At 49.6% G+C, this 17,239-nt stretch overlaps 1 protein-coding gene across 1 annotated transcript in view; it reads left to right on the forward strand.

Moving 5' to 3' along the window:
• NOTCH1 (notch receptor 1) overlaps positions 1–13,320 on the forward strand; it is a 461,593-nt gene extending 448,273 nt beyond the window's left edge. Inside the window, exons 30-35 of the mRNA XM_060250659.1 lie at positions 402–492; positions 1,619–1,784; positions 2,241–2,536; positions 4,630–4,777; positions 4,854–4,951; positions 9,502–13,320. Coding sequence (XP_060106642.1) covers positions 402–492; positions 1,619–1,784; positions 2,241–2,536; positions 4,630–4,777; positions 4,854–4,951; positions 9,502–10,896 — 2,194 coding nt within the window. The 3' untranslated portion in view covers positions 10,897–13,320. The remainder of the gene's footprint in view (positions 1–401; positions 493–1,618; positions 1,785–2,240; positions 2,537–4,629; positions 4,778–4,853; positions 4,952–9,501) is intronic.
• The last annotated feature ends 3,919 nt before the right edge of the window (positions 13,321–17,239 follow it).

Consider the following 17,239-nt stretch of genomic DNA (forward strand, 5'->3'; position numbering starts at 1 on the left):
TCTCTACTGTCTCAGATCTCTGGTGCTGGCTTCTATTTCATTGTTCTGTCTATTGTGTCATAGACAGTAAATACTTTCAGATATAGATAGCAGAAAGAGACAAATGCCTGATCTGTTGTCCAGCTAATGAGAACCTTGGATCTTCCCTTCTTTCCCCATCCCACATCAAGAAATCTGCTCTGTTTTACATTCTAGCTCTGCTTTGATGAAAGGTGTCTGAGCTATTATGGATGTGATACAAGCAGCTCTGATAGTCAGAAACGCAAGGGACAAGGAGGGGTTTTTTTAAGCAACACTTTAATTTCCTCATGTGACTTTGGTGACAGAGATTAGAGATAAATCCATGGCTTTTCTCCTCACTGTGGCTTTCATTCCTGTGCCTCTTTTTTGCCCTTATAAAGACCCTTGAAGAACGTTTCTAATGGCACTCTGATGGATGACAACCAGAACGAATGGGGTGATGAAGAGACTTTAGACACCAAGAAGTTCAGGGTAAGCTTTGCTTCTGGCCCCTGTGTGAGGGAAGAGACGTGCCAGCCTGCTCTGGTTGGTGGGCAGATGTTGCCAGATGCTGGTTTCTGTTCCTACAGGCTTGGGGAATGGAGAATAGGGACCAATGGTAGGGGTTTGGAGACTGACATTTCAGCCCATAGCCCTGGCATAGGGACACCGTGGTGGATCTTGTGAGTCTATTCCACAGCCGTGGTGCTTTGTGGTCACAAGCAGTGGCACCAGAAGGTCCTTTGTGGCAGTGGCAAGTGCCACCATCGGGATGAATCCAGCACTTTATGACTGGGCACTCAGTGGAGGCTTATGTGCAGAGCAAGAGTGACCAAACAGCAGCTCAGGAGCCGCGAGTGGCTTTTTCATACATAATATGTGTGGCTCTTGAAGCCCCCCCCCACCCCATTGGCCAGCTTGGAGAAGGCATTTCTCTCTTTAAATCACTTCTTCAAGTCAAACCAGCCGGCAGCTTGGAAAATGAATTTAAAGTTAAAGTTGTTTTCTTTCCACCTCTCCCCGCCTCTATTTGCCATCCTTCCTTCCTGTCTTGTGGCACTCAAGCATCTGATGTTTATTCTGTGTGAGCCCGCCTTGGTGGGGGAGGGCGGGATACAAAAATAAATTTACTTTACTTACTTTACTTTACTTTACTTTACTTTACTTTACTTTACTTTACTTTACTTTACTTTACTCTTATTTTAAGCAAGTTTGGCCACCCCTGGTGCAGAGGCACCAAGGGTGGGGTGAGGATTTATTCAGGAATTTCAAGTTGTCTGGCTTTGCTATGCTTCACCATCAACTTTCCTGTTGTGGAATTCAGCCTTGTGAGAGGCACAGATAGAAGAAAACAACAAATCTGAGCCTCGATGCTCCTGTTCTTCTTTGTCTCGGGCTTACAGGCCAGACACACTCCCCCCTCCCCCAATTGCAAAATATATGAAGACCTAACTATACAGAATGCACCCATGTGGGATTTCTGGTTACAGAGCTGTAGTTTTGCATTTGATCTTTGTACGTCCGTGCGCATGAGGCATGTAGACCAGTTTTTATCTTGGTCGTGTGCACCTTTCTGAATTTCTCTGTAGCCTCATTTGGCCCTTGACTCCTTGTCCAGGTGGAGGAGCAGGCTATGCTGCCAGATGTGGATGACCATACAGACCACAGGCAGTGGACACAGCAGCACCTGGATGCAGCCGACTTACGCATTTCCTCCATGGCTCCCACCCCTCCGCAAGGTGAAATCGATGCTGATTGTATGGACGTCAATGTACGAGGACCAGGTAGAGAGGAAACCCATCCCCTTTGATTTTGTTGTGGCAGAAGAACCTTTCTGATCCTTTGCCCCTTCCCCCACGTGAGATCCTTTCCACGCCAGGAATTTTGCCCTTGGAAGCACAGGAAATGGCACCATGATCAATCCTCCCTCTAAGCTGTGGAGTCTTGTGAGCAAAAATTCTACTTCGTGGTCTACTGGCATTAAAGTTATGTGCTCCTGCATAAATTAGTTTGCTCTGCGGCTATTTTTCCAGAGCTAAGACAGAAATGTGTGATCTGGAGGCTAAAAAATGATGAGCCCGCTCACACTAACTCAGCTTAGAGGGAACACTGACCATGATATCTGCGGACCCAACTTAAAAGAAGTACGTTGGCTTCAGAGATGGTGGCTTCAGGTGCCTTGCATCGTCCAAGTCAGTACTCCAGGCTCTGCTTCTGATGGGGTTTCCCTGCCTTTTCAGATGGATTCACTCCACTCATGATTGCCTCGTGCAGCGGAGGGGGGCTGGAAACAGGCAACAGCGAGGAAGAGGAGGATGCCCCGGCAGTCATATCGGATTTCATCTACCAGGGGGCCAGTTTGCACAGTCAGACCGACCGCACGGGGGAGACAGCACTCCACCTGGCTGCCCGATATTCCCGCTCAGATGCTGCCAAGAGGCTTCTGGAAGCCAGTGCTGATGCCAACATCCAGGATCACATGGGCAAGACTCCGCTCCATGCGGCTGTGTCAGCAGATGCTCAGGGTGTCTTTCAGGTAAGGACAGCTTTGTTCTCCCGGGTCTTGGGATGAGGGGGAGGGCTGAATCTCCTAGCTTCAGCCTTGGGCTCACTGCTGCTCCTGTCGTGACTATTCCAAGGCTCAAGGAAGAGGCCAGACTCTTGGGCTTCCGGCAAGCAGGCCTGGCTGTTGAGCTGAACAGGAAATGCTGTGTCTGGAAATGTTGGCTTTCTTCGTTCTGAATTACATAACCTTGCTCATAAGTGCTCAGAGTGGCAGACAAAAAGAGTAACAAAAGCAGCAGATAAAGACTGCCTGTAACAACCAAAATGGCTACCTTCAAAGTTAGGTTTTAACCAGCTTCCTAGAACTTTGTGTAGAGCAAACTTGGTGCCTTCTTTTGGGCAGCAAGGTCTGTTGTGAGGGGTCAACCCTCTAGCAGACCCTGTTCCCTTCATCTTAGCAGGGCTACCACAGAAGATGTTAAGGCAAATTCAGCAGAGCCCAGGGGTGTCGAACTCATTTGTTGTGAGAGCCAGATCTGACATAAATGAGAATTTGTTGGGCCAAGCCGTGTCAGACTGGGCCATGTGTGTACCTATTTAAGATTAGGTAGCAGAGAAGAAGTCTTGAGCCTGGTGCTTCCTCCACCCAGCCACTGGCGCCTTCAGTTACCTGTGTGGGGATTGAGCCCAGCAGCACTGCAGGAGGCCATGCCAGTGGGTGGCATCCTTCCTGCTTCCCACCTCCCACTGGCTCTCCACTCTGCTGTCTCTCCATGGGGCAGCAGGCTCTTTTGCTCAGGAGAGGTGTGGTTGGGGCTGGGCTTGGAGGCATCTCCCTCTTTTCCTGACAGCCAAGTCATCTTCCTGCCCTCACGGTGTATGGTTCCTTCTGGTCTGCTGTCTCTGTCTGTGGGCCAGGGAAAGTGTTAGGGCTGCCTGGGTACCATTGGGCTTTTGCCCTGAAAGAGGCACTCAGGTCATAGAATCATAGAGTTGGAAGGGACCTCCAGGGTCATCTAGCCCAACCCCCTGCACAGTGCAAAAATTCACAAGTACCTCCTCCCACACCCACAGAAGATGGCAAAAAAAAGTGCCAGGATCGCTGGCCAAATTGCCTGGGATGTTTCCTGAATCCAAAGCAATGGTCAGGGTGACCATTCCCCACTTTCCGTCCATCTTTTTCCTGCTTTGGAAATTGATTCCTGTGGCTTTGTGGCCTCTGCCCAGTTGCTGTGCTGGTTCCCTACTGGGTGTGTGACGGGTGACTGCTTTGCTCACAGGAACTGAGGCTGCCTTTTCACTCCAGAAGCAGGGTGCTAGTAGGAGCAGCATTCTAGAATAGTGGGAAATTAATCTAAGTAGGTCACAGATTTTTCTGCTTGGTGTTTGAATAGGGCTCCACTTGAGCCCTTTAGAGAAGCTTTGGAGCCTGGAATTTTGGTGCCCAGGTGGTGGACTGGAGTTTCCTTGCAGGCCAGCAGCCTCCTTGCCTTCTTTCGAGTAGACTTTGAACACCTGAAGCTGCCTTGTGTTAGACACTCCTTGGCCAGTAAAGGTCATTGTTGTCTGCTCTGACAAGCAGATGCTGCCTGTGTTCTTAGAGGTTTTGCACATTTCCTTCCTCATCCTTCCATCTGGTGACTGAAGTGGGGACCTTCTGCAGGTCAAGCAGATGTTCTGCCCCTGAGCAGCCTTTGTTATTAAACCCTGGCCCTTCTCATCCATATCTTTTTTCCTTCATGGGGTATGGATACTGCACTGCAAAGGCCCATGGAAAGTGACAAGTAAGGAGAACAGAGAATGTGTCTCCCTAGTGAATTTGCCTTCTATTTGTTTGCCTGACCAGTAGACCAGGGGCTACCCAATCAGTTTGCTTCTGCTAGCCGAGATTGCTTCCCTCTCCCCTCCCCCCCCCCTCCAGTTATTTTTCTGTCAGGGCAGGGTCTAGTTGGTTTTGGCATTCTTGGCCGAAGGGAGGGGGCTGTCTCCTCATCCAGCCCTGGTCAAGAGAGTCTGCCTCTCTGTGTGGAGGACAAATAGAATCCATCAGGTAAGCAAATTCTCCAGCCCAGAATAGGCTAGCAAGTAATTGAAAGACTCCCTTCCCTTCCCTTTCTGGGACAGATTCTGATCCGGAACAGGGCCACCGACCTGGATGCCCGCATGCATGATGGGACGACGCCTTTGATCTTGGCTGCCCGCCTGGCTGTGGAAGGCATGCTGGAGGACCTCATCAACTGCCATGCAGATGTTAATGCGGTGGATGATCTAGGTATTGGCATCACAAAGGAGCAGAAGGGGTGGCCCTCTCCCAGCATCCTCCTTCACCTGTGTCTCTTTGCCCTCAGGAAAATCTGCTCTGCACTGGGCTGCAGCTGTGAATAATGTGGAAGCTGCAATTGTGTTGCTGAAAAATGGGGCCAATAAAGACATGCAGAACAACAAGGTAGGCTTCGGCCATGAGCACAAGTTCCTCTGAGGGGGAGGGGCTATTCCAAACACTAGTTAGTAGTCTCTGTGCTCAAATGTGGACACTACCCAGGCACGGTTGGACCAGCAGCTGGGAGTTCCCCGACCGGGAAGCCCTGTGCAGGGCTCAATGCGAGGAAGCCCAGTGTGCTGAGCCTCGGAGCGACTGGAGGTGGCGACGGGCCTGTGACTGTGTAGGGGCTTAGCTGAGCAGTTGGGAGGACACGGGGGGGGGGGGGGTCTCACCCCTCCCGGGTCGCCTGAGCTGTGAATGCTAATAGGCCCCGAGAAAGCCACATCTATATGGACTGCATCCGCACTTTAAGATCATCTGAGCACCGACACTTTAAAAACAGCACTTTAAAAACCGCACTTTACTCTCCTCCTCCCTAACTTGGTATCCTGGAATCCCATTCCACAGAACAATAGATTTTTACTGACCACTATTTTGATTGGAAATTATTACTAATTAATTAGATTTTAGTCAATTGATTGGTACTATGGATTCAATATTATATATTTATATATTTATATTTTTAGCAGATTAATTGGGGGATTGAATTTGGGGGGGGCTTTCTAATTAAAATGCTAAGAATGGAATTAATTAACTTTGACTAATCAATTAGAGGGGAATATTAGGGTGGGCTTTATATTGATTAATTACTGAATAAATAAATAGTGAGCCTGATAATTAGGGGGTTGAAGTGGATGGTGGGGTGGAAACCTAAACTGTGAGTTTAAGACAATTCAGGTGAGGAGGGGAGGTCATCCTAATATTAGTAAGACCATACTGGGCATAGGTGTGGATGCTTGGCCAGGAGATTCCAGTGCTCCTGGGGAGGGGAAGGTATGATGGTGGGAATAGACAGAATTATAAGGGAAGGAGGCGGAGACAAAACAGCGCTCGGCCTCCTTCCAGTCTACTTCCCATCCCAATGGTGACAGGTAGTGGTGCCAAGAGGAATTGCCCGTCTCCGTCATTGGTGTTATGCAATGACAGGTCCGTAAATAACAAGACCTCGATCCTTAGGGAGTTCCTGCTTCAGCAGGACATGGACCTGGCTTGCGTGACTGAGACCTGGGTGTGAGATGGAGAGACGGTGGCTGTCACCCAGATGACCCCCCCAGGTTACTCGGTCTTTCACCAATTGCGGACTAGCGAGCGGGGGGGAGGGGTGGCACTATTTATACGGGAGAGTTACTCCTTCTGGGCTCTCCCGGCCCCAACGATCGATGGCATTGAATGTGCCAGTCTGGCATGGGATGTTGGAGAGGGATTGGCGATTTGGCTGGTGTACCGTCCACCTAACGCACCAGCCAGCGCCTTACCATCCCTGATGGAGGCAGTGGCGGGCTGGGCATTGGAATACCCAGGGCTCATGGTCCTGGGTGATTTCAGTGTCCACACCGATGACGCAGCCTCCAGTCAAGCGATGGGTCTAGTGTCCTCCATGGCGACACTAGGACTTTCTCAATTTATTACGACTCCTGCGCACCAGGCAGGGCACATGTTAGACCTGATCTTTGCGTCCGGGATTTTGGTGAATGATATAGCAGCAGAAGTGGTGCCATGGTCGGATCACCAAGCCCTCAAGGCCCGTATGGAGACGCCGCCTCAACCCTGTATGGGCGGAGAGCCTATTTTGGCTCACCCGCGGAGCCTGATGGACCCGGAACGGTTCCAAATGGCTCTGCGGGATCCCTGGCCCCCTGGCGATTCCCTTGATGACCTGGTGGAGACCTGGCAAAACCAGTTATCCAAGGCTATCAACAAGATTGCACCTCGATGCCCTCTGCGCCCTTGTTTGAGGCTGGCTCCATGGTACACCTCAGAGCTACGACAGCTGAAACAAGGGCTCAGATGGCTAGAGCGGCAGTGGCGGCATACTCGTGATGAAGCGACAAGAACATCCTATAGAACGTTTATGAAGTCTTATGAGATGGCAGTCAAGGCCACAAAGAAAAATTACTTCACAGCTAGGATTGCGTCTGCAAATTTGCGCCCGGCACAATTATTTAGAATAATTGGAAACCTTACTACTCTGCCTTAAGGCAGACCAAACGTGAGAGAATTAGAGATAGGCTGTGAGGCTTTTGCAAAAAATTTTTGCAGATAAGATCACGTCGCTCCGCCAGGACTTGCCTATCACATTGGATACAGTACATGAACTTGAGGCTCCGTGTCTGTCTTCTGAGTTAGTTCTGGATCACTTCAACATACTCAGCCTGGAGGAAGTTGACAGAATTCTCTCGACTGCACGCCCAACAACTTGTGATTTGGACCCTTGCCCCTCCTGGCTGATTAAATCTTGCCAGAGGGAGCTTAGATGTCCTTTACGGGGCATAATAAATAGATCGCTCTCGGAGGGGCGTTTTCCAGCACCCTTGAAAGAGGCTTTGGTCCGTCCCCTCCTGAAAAAGAATACAGCAGACCCGGCCGAATTGGCAAATTACCGACCGGTCTCTAATTTACCGTCTTTAGGTAAAATTATAGAGAGGGCAGTGGCGTTGCAGTTGCAGGGCTTCCTGGATGATGCTTCCATCCTTGACCCCTGCCAGTCCAGCTTTTGCCCGGGCCATGGGACGGAGACAGTGCTGGTCGCTTTGGTAGATGACCTCCAGCGGCATCTGGATCGAGGTGGCGTGGCAGTGCTGATGCTGTTAGATCTGTCAGCTGCGTTCGATACAATCGACCATCAGTTACTGACCTGCTGCCTCGCCGACATAGGGGTTAGGGTGTCGGCCCTACAATGGCTTTCCTCCTTCCTCAAGGGACGGGGACAAAGGGTGGCAATTGGAAGTGAGCTGTCCCAGCGGCGCACACTAGATTGTGGGGTGCCGCAGGAAGCAGTTCTCTCCCTGATGTTATTTAACATCTACATGCGCCCCCTTGCCCAAATTGCCTGGAGGTATGGGCTTGGGTGCCATCAATATGCAGATGACACCCAGCTCTATCTGCTAATGGATGGCTGGCCTGACTGTGTCCCAGGGAATCTGGACCTGGCACTGCAGGCTGTGGCAGGTTGGCTTAGGCTGAGTGGGCTGAAGCTGAACCCAACGAAGACAGAGGTCCTTTGCGTGGGTTGCGGCGCTCTGGAAAGAGAAATTCCTCTCCCAGTTTTTGATGGTGTGCCGCTGAAAGCGGCACATCGAGTCAGGAGCTTGGGAGTGTTATTGGAGCCTTCACTATCAATGGAGGCCCAAATAGCAGCCACTGCCAAGTCGGCGTTTTTTCAGCTGAAGCGGGCAAGGCAGTTGGCTCCCTTTCTAGAGCGTCGGGACCTAGCAACAGTGATCCATGCAACGGTCACCTCAGGATTGGATTACTGTAATGCCCTCTACATGGGGCTGCCTCTGTGCCGAACCCAGAAGCTGCAGCTAGTGCAGAACGCGGCGGCTAGGCTGTTATTAGGGCTCCTGAAATGGGAGCACATACAGCCGGGGCTGCGCGGACTGCACTGGCTGCCAGTTGTATACCGGGTTTGTTACAAAGTGCTGGTTATCACCTTTAAAGCCCTATATGGTCAAGGACCTGCCTACCTGAAGGACCGTGTCTCCCCATATGAACCCCAGAGAGCACTGAGGTCAGGGGGGAAGAACCAGCTGACTATCCCCGGGCCAAAGGAGGCAAAATTAAAGAACACCCGTACACGAGCCTTCTCCATTGCAGCCCCACACCTCTGGAACCAGCTCCCGGAAGAAGTGCGGGCCTTGCGGAGCCTTGAACAATTCCGCAGGGCCTGCAAGACCTTCCTTTTTAGGATGGCCTTTACCTGACTGAACAAGTGATGATTCGCCTTAAGTGATTCCGCTATAGTATTTACACCTAATGGAGTAGCACTAGGAATGTTAATTTTAATTGGAATGTTTTTAAGTGAATGTGATTTTAAAACCTGTTGTATAATTTATTGTATGGATTGATGTTGTTAGCCACCCTGAGCCTGTTTCGGCGGGGAGGGCGGGAAATAAATAAAATATTATTATTATTATTATTATTATTATTACTATTCAAATGGATGCAGATAAGGCTGCTGGAACAGGAGCCATGGATCCAGCATGGAGGTTGAAGAGCTGTGATCATACTTACACTAAGAATTAGGCAGGGTGCCTCAGCTGTGGTTATCTGTCCAAGTACAGTCAGCTTAAGTAGTGAGGAATACTGCACGTCTGAGGAACTCCGAAATGGGCTTAATGCCTGAAACCTGGACCAATGCCATAGTGGTACCACTTTTTAAGAAAGGGGATTGTCATCTTCCAAGTAATTATAGGCCTATTAGCTTTCTATCTGTTGATATGATGCTATAATTTAGTCTGCAAATGAGCTAAGATGGGAATAAATTTAAATACACAGCAAGGAGCTTGGTAAGGCAAATAGAACACTTTGAGTTCCACAGGGACTTTGTCTTCTTTCAGGTTACAGAATCAACCCTTCTTGATGACTTCCCCTTTCCCATCTGCCTCTAATTTTCTTCTTTAAGCCTACTGCTTTTGGGGGAGAGATTTAAACCCTTTCCTCTGTACTTCCAGGAGGAGACCCCTCTGTTCCTTGCAGCCAGAGAAGGGAGCTACGAAACAGCCAAGGTTCTCCTGGACCACTTTGCCAACCGAGACATCACAGACCACATGGATCGCCTGCCACGGGACATTGCCCAGGAGCGCATGCACCATGATATTGTGCGCCTCCTGGATGAGTACAACCTCGTGCGGAGCCCACCTTTGCACAATGGGTCTATGGGGGCTCCCACACTCTCACCACCCCTGTGCTCACCTAGCAGCTATATTGGCAACTTGAAGCCAGCTCTCCAGGGCAAGAAAGCCAGGAAGCCAAGCACCAAAGGGCTCAGTTGTAATGGGAAGGAGTCCAAGGACATCAAGGCCCGCAGGAAGAAATCCCAGGATGGGAAAGGCTGCTTGCTGGACAGCTCCAGCGTACTCTCCCCAGTGGACTCTTTGGAGTCTCCCCGTGGGTACCTGTCAGACGTGGCCTCCCCTCCTTTAATGACCTCATCCTTCCAGACATCTCCCTCCATGCCTCTCAACCATTTGCCTGGCATGCCTGACGCCCACATGAGCATCAGCCACCTCAACATGGCAGGCAAGCAAGACATGCCCATGGGCACCAGCCGGATCCAGCCTTTCGATGCAGTGCCCCCACGTCTCTCCCACTTACCTGTCTCCAGCCCAAATGCCCTCATGAGTTTCACGGTGAGCGGGCCTCCCAGCCTGAATGGGCAATGCGATTGGCTGAACAGGCTGCAGAACGGCATAGTGCAGAACCAGTACAACCCCCTGCGGAATGGCATCCAGCAAAACCAAGCTCTGCAGCAGCACGGGCTAATGACTTCCTTGCACAATGGCCTGCCCACCACCACTCTGTCCCAGATGATGAGCTATCAGACCATCCCCAGCAGCCACCTGCCGGCAAGCTCACAACCACACTTGCTGCAGGCTCAGCAGCTGCCACAGATCCAGCCACAGCAAAACGTGCAGCAGCCGCCCCCCCATGGCACCACCTCAAATGCTAACGCCCATATCAGCCAAAACTTCATGGGGAATGAGCTGAGCCAGCCCGACATGCAGCAAGTGACCACCGGGGGCACTTTGGCCATCCATCCCATCATGCCTCAAGATACCCAGATCGTTGCCACCTCCCTGCCATCCACCCTCACCCAGCCTATGACCACCACTCAGTTTCTCACACCGCCTTCTCAACACAGCTATTCCTCCCCACTGGACAACACTCCGAGCCATCAGCTGCAGGTGCCTGACCATCCTTTCTTGACACCTTCCCCGGAGTCCCCAGACCAGTGGTCAAGCTCATCTCCTCATTCCAACCTGTCTGATTGGTCAGAAGGCATCTCAAGCCCTCCTACCAGTATGCCATCATCACAAATGGGACACATCCCAGAAGCCTTCAAGTAAAAGGGATCATCTCCAAACTTCCTTCTCAACAAGAGTGACTTGGAGAGTTCTCTTTGAACAAATATGCTCAGAACTGGACTGGAGCAATTTTTTTTTAAAGTCTATATATATATTTTTACATACAAAGTAAGATGGAACATTTTAATTTTTTTTCTTTTTTAGTATTTATTTATGTACTTATTTTACATGAAAACCTTTATTTATATATCCTTTTTTTGCTGTGTTCCAGAAATAACATCTTAATGAGGCTTGGTTTCTTATTGTTTTGTTCTGCTTTTTAAATTGTGTGTGCTGGGAAGATTTTCTGCTATAAAGCTATAAGCAAAAAATATTTATTGATTGGGGTTGTTCTTGTTGGTTTTGAAAACCTGAAAAAATTGGGGGAAAGAAAACTGAAAAAGTTGACTTGGTTTTTTGAAAGAACCCTAGCTTAAAATGTTTAGGCTGATGTTGGGAATATTCGGGTACCTACCTTGAATCTTGGTTTAAAGGTTTCAGTATTACAGAGCTGTATGTACAATTGTCTCTCTCTGCTAATAGCACATCAGGCCCTTTTATTTATTTTTAAATGCTGCCTATGATCAGAAAATCAGGATCGCAGGTTCTAAGCTACAAATAAAATCCAGGCACTTCACCCCACCTCCAAAAAGACTTGGGCCCAATCCTGTGGAATAATAAAACAAGAAAACTTGTGGGATGATCTTGTACTGAAGAGGAACTTGGCTGCACCATTTTGGGGGGGCAGGTGTTGCCTGAGTTGTAATGTTTTTAAATGCTGTGACCTTGAAATGTGTTTTTGCGCATCATACCTTTCTTCTTAAAGACCAGTAGAATGCCCACTCTGACTGTAGGCATAATATGGAGGGGTAGGACTTGGATGCTGGAATGATTGGGGAGTTGAATTGCGAACAGTTGCCTTTTAACACTGCTACCACCACTGCCCTGTACGCACCCACACATACTCAAGATCTCTGTTGGAGAGAGCTGGATCTCGATTGCCAGCTGCAGGGGCTGCTGGAAAGGGATATCCCTTTGGAAGATGAGGCTGGGACCTGCTCTGGCGGCCCCTGAGCCATTGAGACTCAAGCCCATTCTGCCTGGCTTAGCCCCATGAGTCCACGCTGCAGCATGAGGGAACATTTCTGGGAGTGAGCAGAACAGGCCATATGTGGAAAGGCACAGCTGTGTTGTGCTGCAGCATGGTTGAAAGCATCATGGCAGTCTCCCAGCTGCCTGTTGAAGAGGCAGTTCTTCTATCCTCTCCCCCCCCCCCCACTCACAGACACACGGATGCCAGGGGAGGCTTCTTCCTCACGAACAACAGACTGTCTCTAAGAATGGGAGAGATTGGGCATGGCTTCGCTAAACACATTAATGCCTTCACTGACTGTGAGCATTTAAACCAGAATGACTGGGGATCATATAGTATCAAGGGCTATGATTGAGAGATACCACCCCAGATGTGACAAGGTCTTTGACACCCACTTCTGGCAATGGGGGTAAAACAGGGCATGCCCTCCCCTTGATTTTTGGAGTCAGGTCCAGGTTGGATGCTTTAGGAAGAGCAGAGCCCCAGGGGGTCACCACAAGTCACAGCCAGACATGGTTTTTAGATGTCGTTTTTAAAAAATCTCAGTAGTTTTTCAAGAATGGCACATTGCATTCACTGTAGATGTATGTTCTTTTGGAGACCAGGAGCAGTGGAGGGCAGGAGGGAGTAACTTTGTAAAAAAAGAAATATATAATTAGTATAAGCCTATGGCAAAGGTAATGTTCTGTAAATAAGGTGTTTTTTAAAAAGAAAAACAAGGGTGGATTTTGTTTCAGAAATCTTAAGTGATTATGTCTAAATAACCATTGAGGTGGTTAGAGGTGTTGAAATCCTGCTTGTGAAAGAGAGCTGCCTTTGAGCCCAGTCTGGTAGGAATGTGCACTCCTTCACTGCACGGGCTACTGCAGGCGCATCCCTGCTTCAAAGAAAACTCCACTAGACTTGCAGGAAATAATCGCTTGATCCAGAACTAAGGAAATGGACAGTGCATCCCTGTGGTGCAGTACAGACTGATACAGCAAAGCTCTGGGGGGGAGGGGGACAGGTTTGTAGCGAAAGTCCAAGACGCAATCTCCCCCCCCCGCCGCCCTCTTGAGAGAGGGGCTCTCGAGTATCTACTTCTTAGGAAACACAGCAAAGTGCTAATATCAGGGCATCCCTAAAGCAAGTTATAATTAAATACTTTCTTGTATTAAATCTTTTATGTTTTATAAACTAGAGGATAGTTATAAGTGGAAGCTGGTGATGGCAAAAAGCAACCTGTAATTTTTAAAAAATCTGTGTGAAACTGTAGTTTGCAAAAATGATGTGTATTTTTGGTTAACTGATTTGCAATAAAATGATGCTAGAGAGCATCTAGAATTTTACTAAAAGTTGAATGTGGTCTTTTATTCTTTTAAATCATAAATGTCTCCCTATCTTTTTTTGGGTGGTCTTCTGATGCAACTCAATAACCAGAATTTGTGGGTAAGAGCAGTTGCTAAATAGGAGGGAAAGATCATTACATCATGCTGACTCAGTGTTCCAGCATTCAGGCAAGAACCCTGAAGAGGCCTGGATGGTACAGCTTCTACTGGTTGTAACTCAAAGTGGTCTCCTCCATCCAGACCCCAGTAAAACATCTGGCATGCAAAGTTGTTTAGCACTTACTTCAAAAATGTGTATTCCACATACACTCAAACACATAGCTTTTAAGGCACCAGTCATGATAGAAAAAATCCATAATTACTAAAATTGCCTCCAAAAGCCCAATGAGCCATGGCTTATTAAAATCAAGAGAAGAACTGCAACAACTGGCACCTAAAACCATTAAAAGCTTCAATCCCACCAATAAATGCCAACCACTAGCTGGTACCCACACAAAATTAATGCCTGCTTTGCCAGGTTAAGGAAGGAGATGACAGATCTGCCCTTTTACAATTTGTTTCCTGACTCATTCCTTTTCCCCACAATAAAGGACAGCTGAAGACCCTCGGGAAGACTTAGTTTCCTCATGAGAAATTTACAGCCCAATCTATAAGTGGCAGCGGCAATGGCGTAGCTGCCACCCGCTAGTAAACTTCCTGAGGTCTTCGGCACGCTGGAGCATGGGGAGGGGAGAGGTGTAGCTTGCCGTGAGGGAGATGGCTGGCATAGGCACAAGGGAGGTGGAGGCAGCTGGAGGGGAGGGTCAGCCCCCCCATTGGCCAGGCCTGGTGCATGCGCTGTGGCTGATGACAGGGATGGGGAGAGGCGGCCCCAGAGAGGCTGATAGCCATCCCCAACCCGCCCCCAAATAGAACGGAGCCAGTGATGGGCAGACCATCACAGGCAAAGGAGAGACGTCCCACCAACACGGGGAGGGAACAGGAGTGAGGCTGGGCATGCGTGCACGAGAATCCTGGCTTGGTGGCGAGGTGGGGGTGGGAGAGGCCTGCACAGACCACGGAGAAGCCGTCAATCCCCTCACACACCCCCACTGTCAGACTGCCAATGGCAGGCAGACAAGCAGGAAGTACCTAACGCAGGAGTTCACTGTCATAGACAGCGGCTGGAATGTGTGTCTCAGAGTGAGCAGCCCAGTACCTGACACCCCCCACCACCCAGAGACCCCCTATGTTGCACTGACGCCCCCTGCTGTGTGCACCGAACACCTCCCCCGTGAGCCGCGGAACTCAGAGTGCGAGTGCATCAGCCTCAGAACTCAGAGTCCATTTCATCAGCCCCCCCCCCCCCTTAGTGCCCTGCGCACAGCAGCCCTGTGGGGTCAGGTAGGCTGTCAGCCAGGCCAGGCTGAGGGGCAGCATTCCCCTCCCCTGTCCAGCCACGCGTGGGGCAGCATGGCGGCTCATAGACCCTACCTGCCCCAAACCAAGTTTGCCCACCCTTCCAGGCATTCCCTCGGAGAGGCCACTGACGGGAGGGTTGCCCAGGAAACGTGCAGCAGATGCCAAGCAGGAGAGACAACAAAGGGCACAGCTCAGACTTTATTTTTCCAGAACAGAGTGCAACAGTCTCCCTGGTGTGTGCTGGGCACCGCAACTGCCGAAAAGAGCAACTAGAAACTTGCTGGAATAAGCATTGAGTCATATACCTTGGGAAATCTTGGGATCAGGTCAAAGGGGCAAATGTGTTTTTTATGAAGGATATTGCTGCAAGAGTGTTAGCAACATCAATGCCATGTATGGAAAGACCCTCCCTGTCGTCTCCTTGTTCCTTTAGTAATATGGCGCTTGTAATGATGTATAGGATGTGGGGTTGTCCTTTCCTGTAATTGGGTGAGTGTTTACTGGAAATGATTGTCTGTGACTATAAAACTGTAGACCTTCCTGCAATTGGGGCTCCCAGATGTGTTGAGACATGAGTCTGGTCTGGGGCCCGTGTACACGTTAAATAAACCGCTGTTTCTTCCTGATTTCGCCTGTGGCCTTGTTTCTGCCTGACCACCAGCCTAAGGTTGCTGCTACATTTCTCTGGTGCCTTGGCCGGTCAAAGGGGGAATTTGGGCCCCGCCCTTTGGCCCCCAGACCAGCCTGAGGCCATGGTCGAGTTAGCCTCAGGTCCGGGAAGGAGCTCCCAGCTGATTTCAGCTGCCTGGCCTCTGTCTGCCTCTGCCTGGCCTGGCTGGATGGGTCACCAAACGGACCACAGAAAGGCATTCAGGAACCAGCTCTAGTAAGAAGACCTGTGCAGGTGAGTTTGTGAATGGGGTTTAGTAGATAGAACCTCTCCATAAGAGACTGCTTGGCCTCAGCCCGTCTCGGAGGGAAGGAGGGCATGATCACCCCTCAGCTACACACTTGTAAAGCTCGCTGAAAAAGGGGAAGTAGTTCTCCCCGCCAGCATCCTTGAAGCTGTGCTAGCCTAGTACTGAAACTGGGAAGGGGCTTGTGGTAAGATTGTGTGTGAATGTGACGTGAATGTGAATGTGAATGTGACGTGACATTTGCTGAAGGCAGCAGCTGTTACAAAGCGACATGTGTTTCCTTATGTCAAGATGTGTTTCCTTATGTCAAGACCACTCTCTCACCCACTCCCTTTTTCCTTTTGTGTCTAAGAATGTCTTGTCTGTCTGGTTAACCATGGGAGGATCACAGTCTGGTTAACCATGGGAGGATCACACCCTTGACTGCATGATTGCAATTCTGACATAGGTTAGTGGGGACTATGGTATAGATAGGGCTCCTGAAGTGTTTGTAACATTTTATGGACTAGAGGGTTTTGAACAGAGGCTGGATGGCCATCTGACAGCGATGGAGATCCTGTGAATTTGGGGGGAGGTGTTTGTGTGTTCCTGCATTGTGCGGGGGGTTGGATTGGATGGCCCTGGAGGTCCCTTCCAACTCTATGATTCTATAACTCTATGATTTTATGACTCTGTGATTCTATGATTTTAGAATGACCTACATTTGGTGTTGTTCAGTCACCTGAGGGTTCATGTGACAAAGGTTATGAGTTACCCTGATCACCTAGACTAGTCTTTGTATATTGTTTTTTATTATCTTTCTCTCTCGGCTTGACTTCGCGAACGAAGATTTAAGAAAGGTGCAGTATTCCACGTCTGCTGCAGGCTCGCTGGTGGCTGACAAGACCAATGCGGGACAGGCAGGTCCGGCCACAGTGGCTGCAGGGAAAAGTCTGTTTTGGGGTTGGTGCTGTAGCAGTACGATTCTTCCTCAATCTCCTTTTGTCCTCAAGACCAGCTATGCGTGCGTTCTCATAGGAAGAGACAGCCTGGTGGATGGTGTGCCTCCATGCTTTGCGATCTGAGGCTAGGTCAGACCACTGGTGATGGTTAATGCAACAGGTACCAAGGGATTTCTTCAAGGAGTCCTTGTACCTCTTCTTTGGTGCCCCTCTATTTCGATGGCCAGTGGAAAGCTCGCCATACAGGGCAATCTTGGGGAGGCGGTGGTTTTCCATCCTGGAGATATGCCCTGCCCAGCGCAGCTGCGTCTTCAACAACAATGCCTCGATGCTTGTAACCTCCACCCGCTTGAGGACTTCAGTGTTGGTCACAAAATCACTCCGGTGGATGTTGAGGATGGTGCGAAGGCAACGCTGATGAAAGCGCTCAAGGAGTCACAGGTGATGATGGTATAAAACCCATGATTCGGAGCCGTAGATTAGGGTTATCATCACAACCGCTTTGTAAACAGTGCCTTTTTTCAGATGCTTGTTGCTCCACACTCTTTTATGCAGTCGGCCGAATGCACGGTCTATTGTCAATCTCCTTGTCGATCTTGGCGCCTGAGGAGATGATACACCCCAGGTAGCTGAACTGCTGGACTGTCTTCAAAACTGATTCACCCA

The sequence above is a fragment of the Heteronotia binoei genome, chromosome 12 (genome assembly GCF_032191835.1).
Source record: "Heteronotia binoei isolate CCM8104 ecotype False Entrance Well chromosome 12, APGP_CSIRO_Hbin_v1, whole genome shotgun sequence".
Taxonomy (NCBI): Eukaryota; Metazoa; Chordata; class Lepidosauria; order Squamata; family Gekkonidae; genus Heteronotia; species Heteronotia binoei.